Here is a 20,806-nt window from a genome sequence, read left to right on the forward strand (position 1 = left end):
CAAACCTTATGGCAATATTATATGGATTGGCAAGATTTAAAAGGAAATTTTTAATTTAGAGGAAAATTTACCAAAATATGCTATATTTTGTTAAATAGTTTCTCTAGATTCACATTGTACCATAAATTAGTAAAATTTAATTTCTTGGCTTCTTTGGAAAACAAAATTATGGATATCTTCCTAGGCAGCATTTTGTTAAATTGAGAACTTGCACTTATGTAGCGCCTTATCGCATCTCGCAGTATGTTCCAACATGCTTCATAGCCAATGAATGACTTTTGAAGTGTAGTCACTATTATACAGTATATTAAATAGTGCAACGTACTGAGGCCATACAGTTAAATTGATCTGTGAAAGTGCTGGTTTGATCTCCTCTGCTGGCCACATGGGTTCTATGTGAGATAAGATTAGTAGTTTGAACCCAGTTCATAGTGGGCATGGACCTACAGCACAAAAGTGGTCCTTAATTCAGCATCAATTGGCTATCTCAATCAGGATGACTGATGTTGGAAATGGATAAAATGTCTCACTGGTGCAGCAGTGAATGCTCTTGAGGTTGGGGCTGAGGTACATTGGGGCAGTGCCAAGGGAGCTTTACTCTCATCTGGCTGTGGTATACCTGGCCTAGGAGTGCATAATGCTGATGATGGGTTCCTAAAATGGGAATAGTTCTATTCGCAGTACTAAAAATCCCTCACTTTTTTATCACAATTTTATTTTGGAAAAAGTGATAAACTCTGCATCTCAGATGGGTATCTATCACTATCATTTGTGTCCCATCATTGCACATAGCATAGAGAAAATTTGAGGCCCTAAAAGGAAAATAGTTCATCTGAATATCTTTAATTTAGTGCTACATAAACTCGTATGCCCATCTTTTGAACCGATGTTTTCTTGTGACTTTTAAATTCCTATCTTGAAAATGGCACTTCCCATTACACAGAATGTACAGCAGAGAAACTGGCCATTCGGCCCAACTGGTCCATGTTGCTGTTTATGCCTCCTCCCACCCCTCTTCATTTAACACTATCTGCATAGCCTTGCTCTCATTTCTATCTAGTTCCCCTTAAATGCATCTATGGCATTCTCCTCAACTACTCCATGTCGTAGCATGTTCCACATTCTAACCAGTCTCTGGGTAAAGCAGTTTCTCCTGAATTCCCTAATGGATTTATTAGTGACTATCTTGTATCTTATATTTATGGACCCTAGTTTTGGTCTCCCCACAAGTGGAAACATCTTAAATAGTCTACCCCTTTAAACCCTTTCATAATCTTAAAGACCTCTATCAGGTCACCCCTCAGCCTTCTCTTTTTGAAAGAAAAGAGCCCTGGCCTGTTCAGTCTTGATTTTAGGTAGAAGAACAAGTAATCTCATAGTAAGGGATCTTCTGGGGAAGAGTGATCATAATATGTTAGCATTTCAGAGTTGAAAGTGACATACTTAAGTCCAAAACTAGTGTCTTCAACTTAAAGCCAATTACATAGGTATGAAGGGCGAGCTGGCTAAGGTAGGTTGGGAAATTGGATTAAAAGGTATGGCAGTAGATAAGCAGTGGGAAACATTTAAAGAAATAGTCCAAAATTCTCTGGACATACATTCCATTGAGAAATTAAAAACGCCACGAGAGAAGTAATCCATCCATACATAGCTAATTAAAGAAGTTAAGGATAGTATTAGTTTAAAAGAAGAGGCTTATAATGTTGCGAAGAATAGTAGTAACCTTGAGGATTGGGAGGGCTTTAGAAACTAGCAAAGGATGACCAAAAAATCGATAAGGGAGAAAATAGAATGAGTAAACTAACAAGAAATATGAAAACAGATTGTAAGAGCTTCTACAAGTATGTAAAAAGGAAGAGTAGCAAAAGTAAGAGTTGGTCCCTTAGAGGCTGAGACAGGATAAATTAGAATGGGGAATAAGGAAATGGCAGAGACTTTAAACAAATATTTTGTATCTGTTTTCACAGTAGAAGACACAAAAAGCATACGAAAAATAGTGGGGAACCAAGGGGCTAATGAGAGTGAGGAGCTTAAAGTAATTAATATCAGTAGAGAAGAAGTACTTGCAAAACAAATTGAACTAAAAGCTGACAAATCCCCTGGACCTGATGGCATACATCCTAGGATTCTAAGAGGTGGCTGCAGAGATAGTGGATGCGTTGGTTGTGATCTTCCAAAATTCCCTAGATTCTAGAATGGTCCCAGTGGATTGGAAGGTAGAAATAGTAACACCATTATTCAAGAAAGGAGGGAGAGAGAAAACCGTGAATTACAGGCCAGTTAACCTGACAGAAGTCGTCGGGAAAATGCTGGCATTTCTAACCGGGCACTTAGAAAATCATCATATAATTAGGTAGAGTCAAAATGGCTTTATGAAAGGGAAATAGTGTTTGACAAATTTTAGTTTTTTTTTGAGGATGTAACTAGCAAGGTAGATAAAGCGGAACCAGTGGATGTAGTATATTTGGATTTCCAAAAGTCATTCAATAAGGTGCCACATAAAAGGTTTTTATTGCAAGATAAGGGCTCATGGGGTTGGGGTAATATATAGGCATGGATAGAGGATTGGTTAATGGACAGAAAACAAAGTAGGGATGACCGGGTCATTTTTGGGTTGGCAGCCTGTAACTAGTGGGGTGCCACAAGGAACAGGGCTTGGGCCTTAGCTATTTACAAACTATATTAATGACTTGGATGAAGGGTCCGAGTGTAATGTATCCAAGTTTGCCGCGATACGAAGTTAGGTGGGAAAGTAAGCTGTGAGGAGGACATGAAGAGCCTGCAAAGGGATATAGACAGATTAAGTGAGTGGGCAAGAAGGTGGCAGATGGAGTTTAATGTGAGGAAATATGAGGTTATTCACTTTGGTAGGAAGAATAGAATATTTTTTAAATGGTGAGACTCTATTAAATGTTGGTGTTCAGAGAGATTTAGCTGTCCTTGTACAGGAAACGCAGAAAGTTAGCATGCAGGTACAGCAAGCAATTAGGATGGCATGTTGACCTTTATTGCAAGGGGGGGTTGGAGTACAAGAGTAAGGAAGTCTTGCTTCAATTGTTCTGGGCTTTGGTGAGACCACACCTGGAATACTGTGCACAGTTTTGGTCTCCTTATCTAAGGAAGGACATACTTGTTCTGGAGGTGGGGCAATGTAGGTTCACTAGATTGATTCCTGGGATGAGAGGGTTGCCCTATGAGGAGAGATTGAGTAGATTGGGCCTATACTCTCTGGTGTTTAGAAGAAATGAGAAGTGATCTCATTGAAACATACAAGATTCTGAGGAGGATTGACAGGGTAGATGCTGAGAGATTGTTTCCCCTGGCTGGAGAGTTTAGAACTAGGGGGCATAATTCAGGATAAGGGGTCGGCCATTTAAGACTGAGATGAGGAGGAACTTCTTCACTGAGGGTTGTGAATCTTTGGAATTCTCTGCCCCCCCCCCCCCCCCCCCCCTGAAAAAAGCTGTGGATGCTGAATCATTGAATATATTCAAGGCTGAAATAGATAGATTTTTGGACTCTAGGAGAATCAAGGGATATAGGGATCGGGCGGGAAAGTGAAGTTGAGGTCAAAGATCAGCCATGATCTTGAATGGCAGAGCAGGCCCGAGTGGTGGTATGACCTACTCCTGTTTCTAATTCTTAAGTTCTTATGAGTTACAGGTTCTGTTAGCAAATGTGGTGTATGGGATTTGAGCTGCCTTTGGATTTCATCCTAAACTCCTTAAGTTTTTAGAGTTCTTCACGATTGTTCCTTTGCACACATGCTGTTATCAGACCCAACGTGTAGGGTGGCAACCAGTAGTAGGAAAAAGAACAGTTGATCCCTTCTAAATTGTTGAAATAAGATAGAAATGCTAATATTTGTTTTAATCCCATTTAATTGACTGTTAATTGTTTGGTGTTCTCTTGGCAGGTTTTAATTACTGTTCCTCTAGCTCTCCTTCAGAAAAACACCATTCAGTTTTATCCACCTCTATCTGAAAGAAAACTTAAGGCCATCAACAGTCTAGGCCAAGGGGTAATTGAGAAGGTAAGTACAAGTCTAATTAAATCTGGTACCGAGCAGGTTGACCGGCGGCGGGGGGAGGAATGGTTGGGGGAGCTTGAGGAGCTGCAGCGTGGCATCCAAGTTTAGTATTGGCTGTAAAATTGACACACATTGTTTCTTTTTGTTGTTTTGTAGTTGAGGAAAGGAATGAGTTATACGTTCTGTAAAAATAGTGCAAGCTTTAAAGGAGATGAAATTAGTATGGTTTTAACATACATTTTTTAAATTTGGGAGAGATGGCTGAGGATTGGAAAGTAGCCATTTTAAAAATAGATCAGCATAACTGAAAACTTTGGTTCAGTAAGTTTAATATCTGTTGGTGAAAAAAATATTTGAAACTATGGTGAGATTTAGTGGATTAATGTTTGGGGGGAAAATGTCTTGTTAAAAGATAATTTATAAAATGAGATGTCCTATTTAACTAAACTGTTGGAAGTCTCCCAAGAGATTACTGACATGAACATGCAGGGGAACTGTAGGTGCTATGTGCTTGAATTTTTAGAAACTGATGGACAAATTTCTATATCTACAATTAAAAGAGAAGAGTAGTCATCAAATAGGAGGTAAAATAGGGTGCTGGATAGAACACTGGTTTAAAAATAGGGAACTGAAGGTAGCCAAAAAAGGGAGTTGTCCAGCCTAGAGAGGTTGTATGTTAGTTGAGGATAAAAATCTCCCAATTTGTGGACACTAAAATAGGAAGCGGGGCAAATGAGAAACTATCTAATCAAATTGCATGAGTCTTTTGGGCACAGAGCTGGGAGTATCTGCTAAATGGAGTGGCTTGCCAAACAGCGTGGCAACAGGAATTTGGTGCAGAGGGGGAAGGAAATGCAAAGTGCTTTAAACCAAGGGGCAACAGTAAATATATAAATAATCGCAGTACTGTAGGAATTAACGAATTCCTATGAATAACTGAGATCGACACCAGAGAACAATTAAACAGGTCTTTACTCAAAGGAGATGCCACGAGGACTGCCTGGGCGGTCCCGTGGTTTGCGACGTGACGTCATCGCGTTTTCCCGCGCTCTTAAAGGGGCCACGCCCCGTACATGCAAACGCTATATACAAAACACAATAATGCCTAACACAATGGTACAGGTTTAGGCTGGTGTTAGAACATCGTTAAAGAGAATTATATACAGTTAGCCAGAGTCATTCAGTGGTTCTGCCACAGTACTTAATTCGATCTAAAGGGATAATGTTAAAATTAATTAAGTAGAGGATATCAACATTAAAGTGATCCACATTGCATTAGATAAAGATCTGGTGTGCAAGTACAGGTTGAGCGTCCAAAATCCGGAGTTCCGGAATCCAGACTCCGGGACGATTGGTGGCAGGATCGTCCGGAATCCGTAAAATGTTCTGGAATCTGGACACCCTGTCAAGCCGGGCCTGGGCCCAGGCATTTCCAGACTCGAACGTATTTCTGATGCCCGAAGTCTGGAAACGCCCAAGCCCAGGTTGTGATATTTCTGGACTTCGGACATCAGAAACGCTTTCCGAAGTCCGGAAAAACATGAAAACCGGCTCGGCCTTAGTCCCGAGGTTGCCGGATTCAGGATGCTCAACCTGTATGCAAAATAATGGGACAGCTGAGACCAATGTTCCTGTTATTTTTTGGGGTGTGTTTTTTCGCATTGAAAAGCCGGTGAGCCGGCCGCACAAGAAGTCCAGAGAGCGGCACGGTTGCACAGCTTAAAGGGAACATTGGCTGAGACCCTGATGGGCCTTCAATAACCACAAAACTAGAAGTTATAGACTTAAACAAGTTGGCTTTTAATCACTAAGATCAGAGCTAACATCTCAACACGCCGACTGGTTCACAGGAATGAGTCATACAGATCCTGGGATCTTTATGTAAGAGAAGTCAGGGGCGGAGCCAAGAGCCAAGACCTGGAAGCTCCCAGGTTAGTCGGGAAAGAGGAAGTGAAACTATACACAGTGGGGGAGGGTAATATACATGAGTGCAAAACAAATACAGGATCAAGACAAACAGATTTCATTACATTCACCCCTTCTATAGATTTAGTCCATCGGGGTGATGTTTCTTAAAAGTTGGTATAAGTGAGTCTGTCAGGAGGTTTTGCAATTCTCCGTGATCGGCGCAAAGCCGGTTGGGGTGCCTCTAGGGGAGTGGATTCTGGTTCCTCTGCTGTCCGGGCCTCCGCAGTGTCTTCCAGGTTATCTGCAGTGTCTTCCAGGTTAAAGTTGGGTATTGATACCTCTGGGCGTCCTGTCTTTTTGTAGTGTAGGTCTTCATCGGGTAGTCTCCCATTGTTCTCTCCGCTCCCCGAGGGAGCGAGGTCTTTTATGGAAACAGTGTCCTCTCGCCCGTCAGAGTATTCGATATAGGCGTACTGAGGATTTGCATGGAGGAGCTGTACCTTTTCCACAAGGGGGTCCGTTTTATGGCCTCTCACGTGCTTCCGCAATAGTACTGTCCCCGGAGACGTCAGCCACGCGGGGAGAGATATGCCCGAGGTGGATTTCCGGGGGGAAACGAACATCTTTTCGTGAGGGGTAGCGTTAGTGGCAGTACATAACAGAGACCTTATGGAGTGGAGCACGTCTGGGAGGACTTCCTGCCAGCGGGAGGTCGGAAGGCCTTTTGACTTTAAGGCTAACGTGACAGCCTTCCAAACAGTAGCATTCTCCCTTTCCACTTGCCCATTACGCCGGGGGTTGTAGCTAGTGGTTCTGCTAGTGGCTATCCCCTTCGAGAGCAAGAACTGGCGCAGCTCGTCACTCATGAATGACGTCCCCCTATCGCTGTGTATGTAGTTCGGCATGCCAAACATGCAGAATAGATTACAGACATTTGATGACCGTGGCACTGGTCATGTCTGGGCAGGGAATGGCGAAGGGGAAGCGGGAATATTCATCAATGATATTGAGGAAGTATACGTTACGGTCGGCAGAGGGAAGGGGTCCCTTGAAGTCCAGACTTAGGCGCTTGAATGGCCGTGTGGCTTTGATAAGGTGTGCACGGTCAGGCCTGTAGAAACGAGGCTTGCATTCTGCACAGATGCGGCAGGCTCTGGTCATTGCTCTGACCTCCTCGATGGAGTGGGGGCAGATTGCGGGACTTTATAAAATGGTATAGTCGGGTGACCCCTGGGTGACAGAGGTCGTTGTGGAGACCCTGTAATTTGTCCGTATGAATGCTGGCACACATTCCCCGCGATAGGGCGTCTGGGGGTTCATTAAGGGCTCCCGGCCTGTACATAATATCATAGTCGAACGTGGATAGTTCGATCCTCCACCTGAGTATTTTGTCATTCTTGATTTCCCCCTTTGTTATTAAACATGAAAGCCACCGACCGCTGGCCGGTGAGCAGGGTGAAACGTTTGCCGGCTAGGTAGTGTCTCCAGTGCCGCACTGCCTCCACTATAGCCTGTGCCTCCTTCTCGACAGAAGAGTGCCTGATTTTCAGGTCCCTGAAGGGTTCGGGAGAAGAAGGCCACAGGTCTCCCAGCCTGATTGAGGGTCGCAGCTAAGGCAAAGTCTGACGCATCGCTTTCGACTTGAAAGGGAATGCATTCGTCCACTGCACACACTGCAGCCCTTTCAATGTCCTGTTTAATACTGGTGAAAGCCTCCCGAGCTTCAGCTGATAGTGGGAAGGACGTCGATTTAATGAGGGGTCGGGCCTTATCAGAGTAATTGGGCACCCATTGGGCATAATACGAAAAAAATCCCAGGCACCTTTTTAAAGCTTTGGGATTGTGTGGCAGGGGCAGTTCCTTTAGGGGGCGTAATCGGTCAGGGTCCGGTCCAATTACCCCATCTTCCACCACACAGCCGAGGATACAGAGACGGGTTGTGTTGAAGACACATTTGTCTTCGTTGTAGGTTAGATTCAGCTTTAGGGCAGTTTTTAAAAATCTCGCAAGATTTAGATCGTGGTCTTGCTGGTTGTGCCCGCAGATAGTGACATTGTCCAGATAGGGGTAGGTAGCTTGTAGTTTATTCTCGTCAACCATGCGGTCCATCTCGCGTTGGAAGACCGAGACCCCATTTGTTACCCCGAAGGGCACTCTGAGAAAATGGTAGAGGCGCCCGTTCGCCTCGAAGGCGGTGTATGGGCGGTCCTCCGTTCTAATGGGGAGCTGGTGATACGCGGATTTGAGGTCGATAGTCGAGAAGACTCGGTATTGCGCAATCTGGTTGACCATTTCTGATATGCGGGGTAAAGGGTAGGCGTCCAGCTGGGTATAAATATTAACAGTCTGGCTGTAGTCAATTACCATCCGTTTCTTTTCGCTATTTTTAATTATGACTACTTGGGCACGCCACGGGCTGGTACTGCATTCAATAATGCCTTCCCGCAGGAGTCTGTCCACTTCCGCCTTGATAGTGTCTGTCTTCCAGACTGTACCGTCTACTTTTGGTCGCTATGGGCCTACAGTTCGGAGCGAGATTAGCGAATAAAGAGGGCGGGCTGATTTTTAAGGTTGATAGGCCACAGACTGTGAGTGGCGGCTGGGACCCGCCATATGCTAGCGTGACACTTTCGTGGTGGCACTGGAAGTCCAGGCCCAAGATTACATTAACACAGAGTTCTGGCATCACGAGGAGTTTAAAATCCTTGTAGTCCATGCCTTTTACAGTCAGTGTTACCACACAGTAGCCCAAAATGTCCGAAGTGTGGGGCTTAGCAGCCATAGCAATTCTGCTCCGTGTAGGGGTTACCGTTAATGAGTGCCGCCGTACCAGGCTAGGGTGGATAAAACTCTCGGTACTCCCACAGTCAATTAAACATTTCGTTAAATTCCCGTTTACCTGTATGTCACAATCACAGAAATCACAGTGCAGATAGAGGCCATTTCAGCCCATCGAGCCTGCACCGACACATATCCCACCCGATCCCCGTAACCCCTACACCAACACTAATCCCCCTAACACTAAGGGTCAATTTATCATAGCCAATCATCCTAACCCGCACATCTTTGGACTGTGGGAGGAAACCGGAGCACCCGGAGAAAACCCACGCAAACACGGGGAGAATGTGCAAACTCCACACAGACAGTCACCCGAGGCCGGATTCGAACCCGGGTCCCTGGCGCTGTGAGGCAACAGTGCTAACCACTATGTCAACGGGTGTGGCCTGGATTGATCCACCGTGATCGAAGCCACTGTTGGGCCCTGGGCGGCCGTTGAGTCGGGAAAAGATGGCGGATCCCAAGATGGCGGCCCACACGGCACGCACGAGGCGGTGACGGAGTTGGAAATCGGATTCCCCCTGTAGACTTGCTAAAATGCCCCTTTTTCTTACATTTGAAGTATGTAGCGTCCTTCGCTGGGCATCGTTGTCTGGGGTGCTTGGCCTGGCCACAGAAGTAGCATTTCGGGCCTCGAGACATTGCCGCTGTAGTAGGACTCCTGGGTGAACTTCTGTGTGGGGACTCCGGCGGCGTAGAGCTGGTCTGAGACCTGGATGGGGAAGATGGCTGATTCCAAGATGGCGGCCCCCTCGGCGCGCACGAGGCGGTGAGGGCCGCATAGCCGGAAGAATAAGAGTCAGAGTTTCTCTGGGCCACGTCCAGCGATCGCGCAGTGGCCACTGCCTTTTTTAAGTCCAGGACCTCCTTCTCCAGCAGTCTCTGCCGGATATAATTCGATTTGAGGCCCGTGATGAAGGAATCGCGGACCAATTCGTCAGAGTATGCGTTGGCCGTCACGGCCTTGCAGTTACAGTCCCGGACCAGGTCCTTTAGGCCCTGTAAGAAATCGTCCATTGATTCCTCTGGTCGCTGCCTGCGTGTAGCCAGCAGATGTCTGGCGTACACTTCGTTTACCGGCCTCTGGTATTGGGCCTTCAGGATAGTGATGGCCTCCGTGTAAGAGGTGGCATCCCGGATGAACGAATAAATCCGATGACTTACGCGAGTAGTCAGTAGACTCAGTTTATCTACCTCGCTAGCGGATGAGGCCTCCGCGAAGAGTTCGAAGCATTTGAGCCAGTGTCCAAATTGATTTGATGCTTCAGCACAATGTGGATCCAAGTCCAGACGCTCTGGTTTTAGGAGTCGATCCATCCTAGTATTCTTTCGTGATTAAAATTGATGGGCCTTCAATAACCACAAAACTAGAAGTTATAGACTTAAACAAGTTGGCTTTTAATCACTAAGATCAGAGCTAACATCTCAACACGCCGACTGGTTCACAGGAATGAGTCATACAGATCCTGGGATCTTTATGTAAGAGAAGTCAGGGGCGGAGCCAAGAGCCAAGACCTGGAAGCTCCCAGGTTAGTCGGGAAAGAGGAAGTGAAACTATACACAGTGGGAGAGGGTAATATACATGAGTGCAAAACGAATACAGGATCAAGACAAACAGATTTCATTACAGACCCATTGCCTGCAATTCCTGCACCACGTGGGAGCTCTAGGATGCTTCATGTGTCCTGGAGAACCACATGTGCAGGAAGTTCCTCCACTGAGAGGGTGAATGTTTTGAGAGGGGGAACAGCCAGAAGTCGTGGGCCATGTGGGAACCAATGACATGGGAAGGAAAGGGGTTGAGGTCCTGCAGTCAGTTTCAGGAGCTAGAGAGGAAGTTTAAAAAGCAGGACCTCCAAGCTAGTTATCTCCAGATTATTCTCAGTGTGATGCACTAGTGAGTATAGGAATAGTAGGATAAATCAGGTTCATGCTTGGCTGGAGAAATGGTGCAGGATGGAGGGCATCAGATTCCTGGGGCATTGGGACTGGCTCTGTGGCAGGAGGGACCTGTTCAAGGTGGGCAGGTTGCACCTCAACAGAGCTGGGAAGGTTAACTCGTACTATGGGGGAGGACTTAACTAATTTGGCAAAGGATGGGCACCAGGATGAAACATTAGAGAGGAGAAACAAGGTGCAGAGGACTGGGAGAAGCAAATGGCCTTGGAATAAAGAATAGTTCAGAAATAGGAGGGATCAGATGGGGCAAATGCGAGGCAGTTTGATGGCAGTAAGATGGGTTTGGAGTGCATGTACATAAATGCACGTAGTGTGGTAAATCAGTTTAGTGGAATTGCAGGCACAAATCGTCACATGGGACTATGATATAATGGCAATAACCAAGACCTGGCTCAAAGAATGGGAGGATTGGGAATTTAATATTCCTGGCTACAAGGTATTCTGGAAAGATAGGGAAGGAATGAAGGAGGGATGGGGATGTGGGTGGCAGTAACGATTCTAGCACTGGAGAGGGATGATCTAATTGAGGGGTCAAAGACCGAATCTATTTGGTTGGACTTAAGGAACAACAGAGGAGCTATAACATAAGAAATAGGAGCAGGAGTAGGCCATTCAGCCCTTCGAGCCTGCTCCGCCATTCAATGAGATCATGGCTGATCTTCTGCCTCAATTACATTCACCGGCCTTGTAGCCATATCCCTTGATGCCGTTACTAGTCAGAAATCTGTCAACTTCTGTTTTGAATATGCCCAATGACTGAGCCTCCGCAGACCTCTGGGGTAGAGAATTCCAAAGATTCACCACCCTCTGTGTGAAGACATTTCTTCTCGCCTCAGTCCTGAATGGCCTACCCTTTATCCTGAGGCTGTGGCCCCTGGTTCTAGACTCCCCAGCCAAGGGAAACATTCTACCAGCATCCACCCTATCAAGCCCTGTAACAATTTTGTATGCTTCAATGAGATCCCCTCTCAACCTTCTGAATTCAAGAGAATACAGGCCTAGATTACTCAATCTCCTCATACGACAGTCCCATCATCCCAGGAATCAATCTTGTAAACCTTCATTGCACTCCCTCTATGGCAAGTATATCCTTCCTTAGGTAAGGAGACCAAAATTGTACACAGTACTCCAGCTGTGGTCTCACCAAGGCCCTATATAATTGGAGTAAGACTTCTTTACTCCTGTAAGCAAATCCTCTTGTAATGAAGGGCAGCATACCATTTGCCTTCCTAATGACTTGCTGCACCTGTACATTCACTTTTAGTGACTCATGTACAAGGACCCCCCGGTGCCTTTGAGCATCTGCATTCCCCAATCTTTCACCATTTAGGAAATACTCTGCCTTTTGTTTTTTCTACCAAAGTGGATAACTTCACATTTATCCACATTATAATCCATCTGCCATGTTCTCGCCCACTCACTGAGTCTGTCAAGATCCCCTTGAAGCCTCTTCACATCCTCTTCACAACTGACACTGCCACCTAGCTTTGTGTCATCAGCAAATTTGGAAGTATTACATTTAGTCCCCTCATTCAAATCACTGATCTAGATTGTGAATAGCGGGGGCAAACCAATTGGATTGATTGGGCTTGTACTCGCTGGAGTTTAGAAGGATGAGAAGGGATCTCATCAAAACTTATAAAATTCTAACAGGACTAGACAGACTAGATGCTGGAAGGATGTTCCCGATGGTCAGGGAGTCCAGAACCAGGGGTCACAGTCTAAGGATAAGGGGTAGGCCATTTAGGACAGAAATGAGGAGGAATTTCTTCACCCAGAGAGTGGTGAACCTGTGGAATTCTCTACCACAGAAGGCAGTTGAGGCCAATTCATTAAATAATATTCAAAAAGGAGTTGGATATATTTCTCAAGGCTAAAGGGATCAAGGGGTATGGGGAGAAAGCAGGGACCGGTTACTGAATTTGGATGATCAGCCATGATCGCATTGAATGGCCTACTCCTGCTCCTATCTTCTATGTTTCTATATACTATAGGCCCCCAAATCGTGGGAAGGAGATAGCCAAGCAAATTTTCAGACAAATTACAGAAAGATGCAAGAACTACTGCATAGTGATTATGGGGGACTTCAATTATCCAAATCTAGGCTGGGAAAGTAACCATATAAAAGGCAAAGAGGAGGAGGAATTCCTGAAATGCGTACAAGAGACCTTTCTTGATCTGTGTGTTTCCAGCCCAACAAGGAAGGAAGCAGCACTGGATCTACTTCTGGGCAATAAAGTGGGTCAAGTGGAGCATGTTTCAGTGGGAGAACATTTAGGGAACAGTGATCATAATACCAACAGGTTTAGAATAGTTATGGAAAAGGACAAGGTACAATCGAGCATAAAATATTTTACTGGAGGAGGGCTAACTTCAGTGAGTTGAAAAGGGATCTGGCCCAGGTGGATTGGAATCAAAAATTGGTAGGCAAAACAGTAATTGAACAACGGAGAGCATTCAAAGAGGAAATGGTTCAGATACAGAGTAGACACATTGCCATGGGGGGGTGGGGGGAGGCGGGGAAGGAAGGACATCCAAAGCTAGAGCTCCCTAGATGATTAAAGATAGAGGTTAAACTGAAACAGAAAAAAGAGGCTTATGATGATTGTAAGGTTCATAATATAGAAGAGAGCCAAGCTGAATATAGAAAGTACAGAGGAGATCTTAAAAAAAAAAAGGGAATGAGGAGCAAAGAGAGTATGAGCCTAAATTAGCAGCTAACATAAAAGGGAACCCAAAAGTATTTTATAAACACATAGTAAAAGAGTAGTCAAAGGAAGGTTGGGGCTGATTAGGGACCAAAAAGGAGATATTCTTGTGGAGGCAGAGGGCTTGACTAAGGTACTAATTGAATACTTTTTATCTGTCTCCACTAGAGAAGAAAATGCTGCCAATGTAGCAGTAAAGGAGGAGGCAGTAACTATATTAGATATGATAAAAATAGATGAGGAGGAGGAGGTATTTAAAAGGTTGGCAGTCCTCAAAATAGAGAAGTCACCCGGTCCGGATGTGATGCATCCTAGATTATTGAGGGAAGTAAGGGTGGAAATTGCAGAGGCTCTGGCCACAATCCTCCTTGGATATGGGGGTGATGCCAGAGGACTGGAGGATTGCAAATGTTACACCCTTGTTTGAAAAAGGGCAGAGGGATAAACCAGGCAACTACAGGCCAGTCAGCAGAATGCTGGTGGTGGGAAACTTTTTTAGAGACAATAATCTGAATTAATTGGCATTTGGAAAAGGCTAATAAGTTAGAGTCAGCATAGATGGTTAAAGGCAAATCGTGATTGACTAATTTGATAAAGTAACAGTGTGGGTTGATGATGGTAGTGCGGTTGATGTGTATGTGGACTATCAAAAGGCGTTTTGATAAAGTGGTACTTAATAGACTTGTTAGCATAATTAAAGCCCATGGGATTAAAAGGACAGTGGCAGCATCGATACAAAATTGGCTAAAGGACAGACAGCAGAGAGTAGTGGTGAACGGTTGTTTTTCAGATGAGAGGGAGGTTATACAGTGGTGTTCCCCAGGGGTATATTAATGACCTGGATTTGGGTATACAGAGCATGTTGTCAAAGTTTGCAGATGATACGAAACTCTGAAATGTAGTCAACAGTGAGGAGGATAGTATCAGACCTCAGGAGGAAATGGGCAGATGAAATTTAATGCTGATAAGTGTGAAGTGATGCATTTTGGTAGGAAGAATGGGAGAGGCAATATGAACTAAATGGTCCAATTTTGAAAGGGGTGCAGGAACAGAGCGATCTGGGTAAGTACGTACACAGATCAGTACAAAAGCAAGGAAGTTGTTCAACCTTTTTATAAAACACTGATTAGGCCTCAGCTGGAGTATTGTGTTCAATTCTGGGTACTGCACTTTAGGAAGGATGTCAATGCCTTGGCGAGGGTACAGAGGAGGTTTACCAGGATGATACCAAAGATGAAGGAGTTCAGTTATGTGGAGACACTGGAGAAGTTGGGGTTATTCTTTTTGGAGCAAAGAAGGTTAAGAGGAGATTTGATAGAGGTGCTCAAAATAATGAGGGGTTTTGATAGAGTAAATAAGGAGAAACTGTTTCCAGTGGCAGAAGGGTCAGTAACCAGAGGACACAAATTTAAGATGATTGACAAAAAATGATGATGATTCAAATTCAGAATGATTTGGCACTTTTAGGCAACTGGAACAACTGATGGCAGATGCATTTCAATGTGGATAAGGGTAAACAAAAATAATATGGAAGGACAGGGAACCAAAAGAGGGAGTAGGGAACAGAAGTAAAGATCTTGATTATGATTGCGCTTTAGGGGCTAGTAAATAAATTTATGAAACAGTTTAGAAAAAAAGGCAAATAAGTTACTGTATTGCATCAGTAGTGGGACAGAGTAAAATCAAAAGCGGTTGTATGTTGCTTTTGATTAAACCCCATCTGGAGTACTATATGTAGATCTAGTCATCTAATCATTGGAAGGTGACTGCCGTTGAAAGGGATGAAAGATGAGCAATAAATATGTTTCTGGGTATCAGGAATTTTAAGTTGAGTAGAATGTAAATAAAACTTGCCGTACCATCAAAACTGCCGTAGAAACCAGCGCTAATGTTAAAACATACGGAGCTTTTGAGCTCCGTGTGAATCAACAAACCCTGTTACAGCTTCAAAACAGTCGGCCACACCTTAAAAGCGTCTCTGTAGCTAAGCAACAGCTTCAGCTAGACCTTGCAGAGCCTGACTGGAGAAAAAAAAGCAACGAGAAGTAAAAAAAACTTATAGGAAACAGCTCCTGAATTTTGCCGGTAGATAGCGCTTTCCGGACATTTAACCTGGTTAAATGAAAGTTTCCTGTAAAATGTTAAGTCAACACAAAAATGTAGTTTTGCAGAGAAAGGTTCTGCTACATGTTGAGGAATAAATTCTTGAACCTCCTGGTGGTAAGGAATTGCAGTGTGATAGGAAGTTAAGAATTGTGTCAACTGCTGTTCCACAGAATTTTCCAAAGATCACACTTTGTAAGCTTTCATAATATTTCTCTCTACTGCAGACTCATTTCTCAACCACTGAGAGAAGGCCTGTAGAATTGTGTAATTTTAGGACAATTTTAAGTTCTGATCTTGTGCTAAATGCATTATGACCCTTTAACTTTCAGCAATCTGCTCTCTTCCTGGGAATTGATTATAACCTAGATTTCTAAAGTAGCCAATCTTTTAAACTTATACTTTTTTTTGGCCCTTTTAGATTGCCTTACAGTTTCCATATAAATTCTGGGAGAACAAAATTCAGGGAGCAGACTTCTTTGGTCACATTCCTCCCAGTCCTAACAAACGTGGGCTGTTTGGAGTATTCTATGATATGGATCCACAAGTAAGTGAATTAGTTTTGTTATTTATGACTAGCTTTATGTTTAATGCATTGACTAATCACATAAAGCTACAATAAGGTGAAGAAGCTCAAAGAAAAAGTCTGGCAGTAATAATGCAAATAATAAGGTGGGGGGACCCAAAATAAGTTAGACCTTTTTAAAGGAAAGGGTCTCCTCACCCCTCGCTAACCATTATCTGAAGTATTCGGAGCAAACTTAATTCAATTAGTCTGTCAAACTGGCATGTTTATATTGCAGAACTGATTTTGTTTATGATAAAGCTGTTGGGGGTCTGAATTGACAGCATTTACATTGCGGATGAATTCAGAGCACTGGGGATAACATTGAAACAACTGCATGTGCACAATAAAGTTCAAATTTAACATCCCCGACAGTATTGGCAAGGATAGTGGTGTTTCTTTTTACATCAAATTCTCAACCATATACAATCCATAGTCAAGATTGCTTGACTTTATATATAAAAAAAATAAGTTTCTAAGACTGAGGTTGAGTGGGTCTAGGAAGGAACTAACAGTGAAGTGAAGCAGCTAATAATAAAGAAATGTAACTTTTACTGCTATTTTGTGGTGATTATTTGCTATATGATATAATTGCTTTTCAAATCTATCCCAGTATCACACAACCAAGTGGATTTATTACAAAGTATTTACAGCACCAAAACAGGCCATTCAGCCTAACAGGTTTATGCTCCACATGAGCCTCCTCCCACCCTTCATCTAACCCCCTAGTTGAGGAAGTTGGAAGAACACTGCAAATTCTTAAGATAGCTCAACTGCAACCACAGCTTAAATATTCCACAAAGCCTACTATCTTTCTAGTAATGGGATGTTGCAGTCTGCATTGCAGACGGCCGAGAAGTCCAACCTCTGCTTCTGGACAGTGCAAACCAAAGCCATAACAACTAAAGGACTAGGTGAGGATCAGCCTGCTGTATTCAGAATTATGACAACACATTTGTAAAGATACATCTGGGCTAACAGCTTGCTACGAGATGGACTGCATCAGCACCATAAGGGTTGTCAGTGCTTAAGGAAGAGGTCCATATTTACACCAGATATAAAAGACCTGCTGCAAATACACTTCAATATTGTGTATCAGACAAAACAAATAGTTTGCTTTTTGTCTATGGGACTCTTCCAGGCTTGGAAAGGTTTCCATGCAGACCATTCATACTCAAGAACCCTAGTTCAGTAAGTATGAACTGGGCCATAAAAGAGCAGTAAATATGCCCATTGGCATTGCTGTCTAAATTCTTTTGCATTCAAAACTTAGTCAATTTTTGGGAGATTTTTTCTATTGTCAGCAAGTCATGGATTATTTTTAAATCTCCTGCATTCATTCCAATTATATATATTTTTTTGAAACTTCTTCAGGGTAAGCATTGTGTTCTGATGTCTGTGATCAGTGGAGATGCAGTGGCTGTAATTCGGGATATGCAAGAGCAGCAAGTGGTAGAACTATGTATGAACGTCCTCCATGAACTTTTTAAGGAACAGGTAAGGCAATGCAGAATTTAAATACCATTAAAGATAAGGAATATTAGCAATTCCTGTGAAGATAAATTGTTAATGCCTACATAGTATGTACAGGTCGCCGGGCAAATCCCTACTTGTGTTGCAAATAATACTGTTGTCTCCCAAAAAAATAAATTGACACACTCAGCAAGTAAACCTCAGTATCATACTAGTGTCTGGGTTGGTAAAGTGAAAGAAAGGCAGGACTGCCATCATTGATGCAATATGCTGCAGGATAGACATGTTGACATTGGATACATTATGAAATAAAACTAATAGATTGGTATAATTGCCAATTTCACTGCATGGTGCCTTGCTTTAAGGTCTTTATATTCCAGAATTTTCTTATAAGAACATTAGAAATAGGAGTAGGCCATATGGCCCATTTGAGCCTGCTCTGCCATTCAATAAGATAATGGCTGATCTTCTACATCAACTCCACTTTTCCTGCCTATTCCTTGATTCCTTTAGTGCCCAAAAATCTGTCACTCTCAGTCTTGAATATACTCATCAACTGAGCATCCATAGCCTTCTGGGGTAGAGAATTCCAAAGATTTACAACTGAGTGAAGAAACTTCTCATCTCAGCCCTAAATGGCCGACCCCTTATCCTGAGACGACTGACCCCTAGTTCTAGACTCTCCAGCCAGGGAAAACGGCCTCTACCCAGTCAAGTCCTCTCAAAATTGTATACGTTTCAGTGAGATCACCTCTCATTCTTCAAAACTCCAGAGAGTATAGGCCCATTCTACTCAATTTCGCCTCATAGGACAGCCCCCTCATCCCAGGAATCAATCTAGTGAACCTTTGTTGCACCCTATCTAAGGCAAGTACATCCTTTCTTCAGTAAGGATACCAAAACTGTACACAATACTCAAGGTGTGGTCTCACCAAAGCCCTATATCATTGCAGCAAGTCTTCCTTACTCTTGTACTGCAACCTCCTTGCAAAAAAGGCTAACATACTATTTGCCTTCCTAATTGCTTGCTGTACCTGCACTGTTAACTTTCTGTGATTCGTGTACAAGGATCCCCAAACCCTCTGAATACTAATATTTACTAGTCTCTCACCTTTTTTAAAAAAAAATAAAAAATAAAAAAAAAAATTGCTTTTCCATTCTTCATGCCAAAGAGGATAATTTCACACTTCCCCATATTATACTCCATGTGCCACCTTCTTGGCCAATCACTTAACTGGGGTCTATATCCCATTGCAGCTTTTTTGCATCCTCCTCACAGCGTACTTTCCCACCTAACTTTGTATTGTCAGCAAACTTGGATACATTACACTCTGTCCCATCAGCTAAAGTCATTGATATAGATTATAAATGGCTGAGGCCCAAGCACTGATCCTTGCGGCACCCCACTAGTTACAACCTGCCAACCCGAAAATGACCCGTTTATTCCTAGTCTCAGTTTTCTGTCCATTAACCAATCCTCAATCCAAGCTAATATTACCCATAATCCCATGAGCCCTAATCTTATGTTACAACCTGTTGTGTGGCACCTTATCGAATGCCTTTTGAAAATCCAAATACACTACCTTCCCCTTATCTGCTAGTTACACCCTCAAAAAAACGCCAAAAGATTTGACCAACATGATTTCCCTTTCATAAAACTGTGTTGACTCTGTCTAATCATATTGTGATACTCCAAGTGCCCTGTTACCACATCCTTAATAACAAATTCTAGCATTTTCCCTACTACTGATGTCACCTAACTGGCCTATATTTCCGTTTTCTCTCTCCCTCCTTTCTTGAAAAGTGGGGTTACATTTGCTACTTTCCAATCCACTGGGACTGTTCTAGAATCTAGGGAATTCTGGAAGATCAAAGCCAATGCATCCACAATCTCTACAGCCACCACCTATTTTAAAACCCTAATTTAGAAGGGTTACAGCACAGAAGGAGGCCATTCGGCCTGTCGAGCCCATGCCGGCTCTCTGCAAGAGCACTTCAGCTAGTCCCACTCCCCTGCCCTGCAAATTTTTCCCCTCGAGTACTTATCCAATTTCCTTTTGAAAGCCACGATTGAGTCTGCCTCCACCACCCTTTCGGGCAGTGCTTTGTGTCTTCTACTGTGAAAACAGACACAAAATATTTGTTTAGCGTCGCAGCCATCTTCTTATTCCCCAATTATGATTTCTCCTGTCTCTGCCTCTAAGGGACCCACGTTTACTTTCGCTAATCTCTTCCTTTTTCCATACTTTTAAAAGCTCTTACAATCTGTTTTTATATTTCTTGCTCGTTTACTCTCATTCTATTTTCTCCATTAATTTCTTGGTCATCCTTTGCTGATTTTTTTAAAAAACCCTCAGGCTTCCCATTCTTTTGGCAACATTGTAAGCCTCTTAATCTAATACTATCCTTAACTTCTCTGGCTAGCCATGGCTGTACCACTTTTCCAATTAAGTTTTTGTTCCTCCAGGGAATGTGTATTTGTTGAGAGTGGTGAATTATTTCTTTAAATGTTTGCCATTGCTTAACTCATATCTTTTAATTTAATTTCCCAAGCTACCTCAGCCAACTCTCCCTTCATACCTCTGTAAATGGCTTTGTTTAAATTTTACACCCTAATTTTGGATTTAACCACATAACTCTCCAACGTAATATGAAATGCTATCATATTATGATCAATCTTCCCCAGAGAATCCTTTACTATAAGATAACTAATTAACCCTGTCTCATTACACAATATTAGATCTAAACTTGCCTGTTCCCTAGTTGGTTCCTCAACATATTTTTCTAGAAAACTGTCTTAAATGCATTCCATGAACTTGTCTTCCAAGCTACTTTTGCCAATTCAGTTTGCCCAGTCTGTATGAAGATTAAAGTTCCCCACGATTATTGCATTACTCTTGTCTAATTTCCTGATTTATTTATTAAATAAATAAATAAATAAATAAAACAAGGTTATGTAGGGATTGCAGTGCAGGTGGTGTGCCACAACTGCAGCATGTGGGAGTTTGTGGAGATTATCGTTACTGCAGACATGGTCATCCAGGATAAGTGTCTGCAACTCAAGGAACTTAAGCTCAGAGTTGTTGAGCTGGAGTCTGAGGTGCAGACATTGCGGGTCATTGGGAGGGGGAGAGTTACCTGGATGCTTTCATTCAGGAGATAGTCACACCCCTTAGGTTAGGTAGTGGTACAGGTGTGGTTGCTGGTCAGGGACAGGAGGGT

General features: G+C 43.2%; 1 protein-coding gene across 2 annotated transcripts in view; it reads left to right on the forward strand.

Moving 5' to 3' along the window:
• The window catches only part of kdm1b (lysine demethylase 1B), a 115,111-nt gene that overhangs the window by 78,034 nt on the left and 16,271 nt on the right, over positions 1-20,806 (forward strand). For both annotated transcript variants that reach the window (XM_085988912.1, XM_085988913.1), the window contains exons 17-19: positions 3,917-4,033; positions 15,968-16,093; positions 17,486-17,608. In XM_085988912.1, the coding sequence (XP_085845038.1) occupies positions 3,917-4,033; positions 15,968-16,093; positions 17,486-17,608 (366 nt within the window). The remainder of the gene's footprint in view (positions 1-3,916; positions 4,034-15,967; positions 16,094-17,485; positions 17,609-20,806) is intronic.

This window comes from Somniosus microcephalus, chromosome 5 (assembly GCF_052327205.1).
Source record: "Somniosus microcephalus isolate GS21.2 chromosome 5, FLI_Smic_1.0, whole genome shotgun sequence".
Classification (NCBI taxonomy): Eukaryota; Metazoa; Chordata; class Chondrichthyes; order Squaliformes; family Somniosidae; genus Somniosus; species Somniosus microcephalus.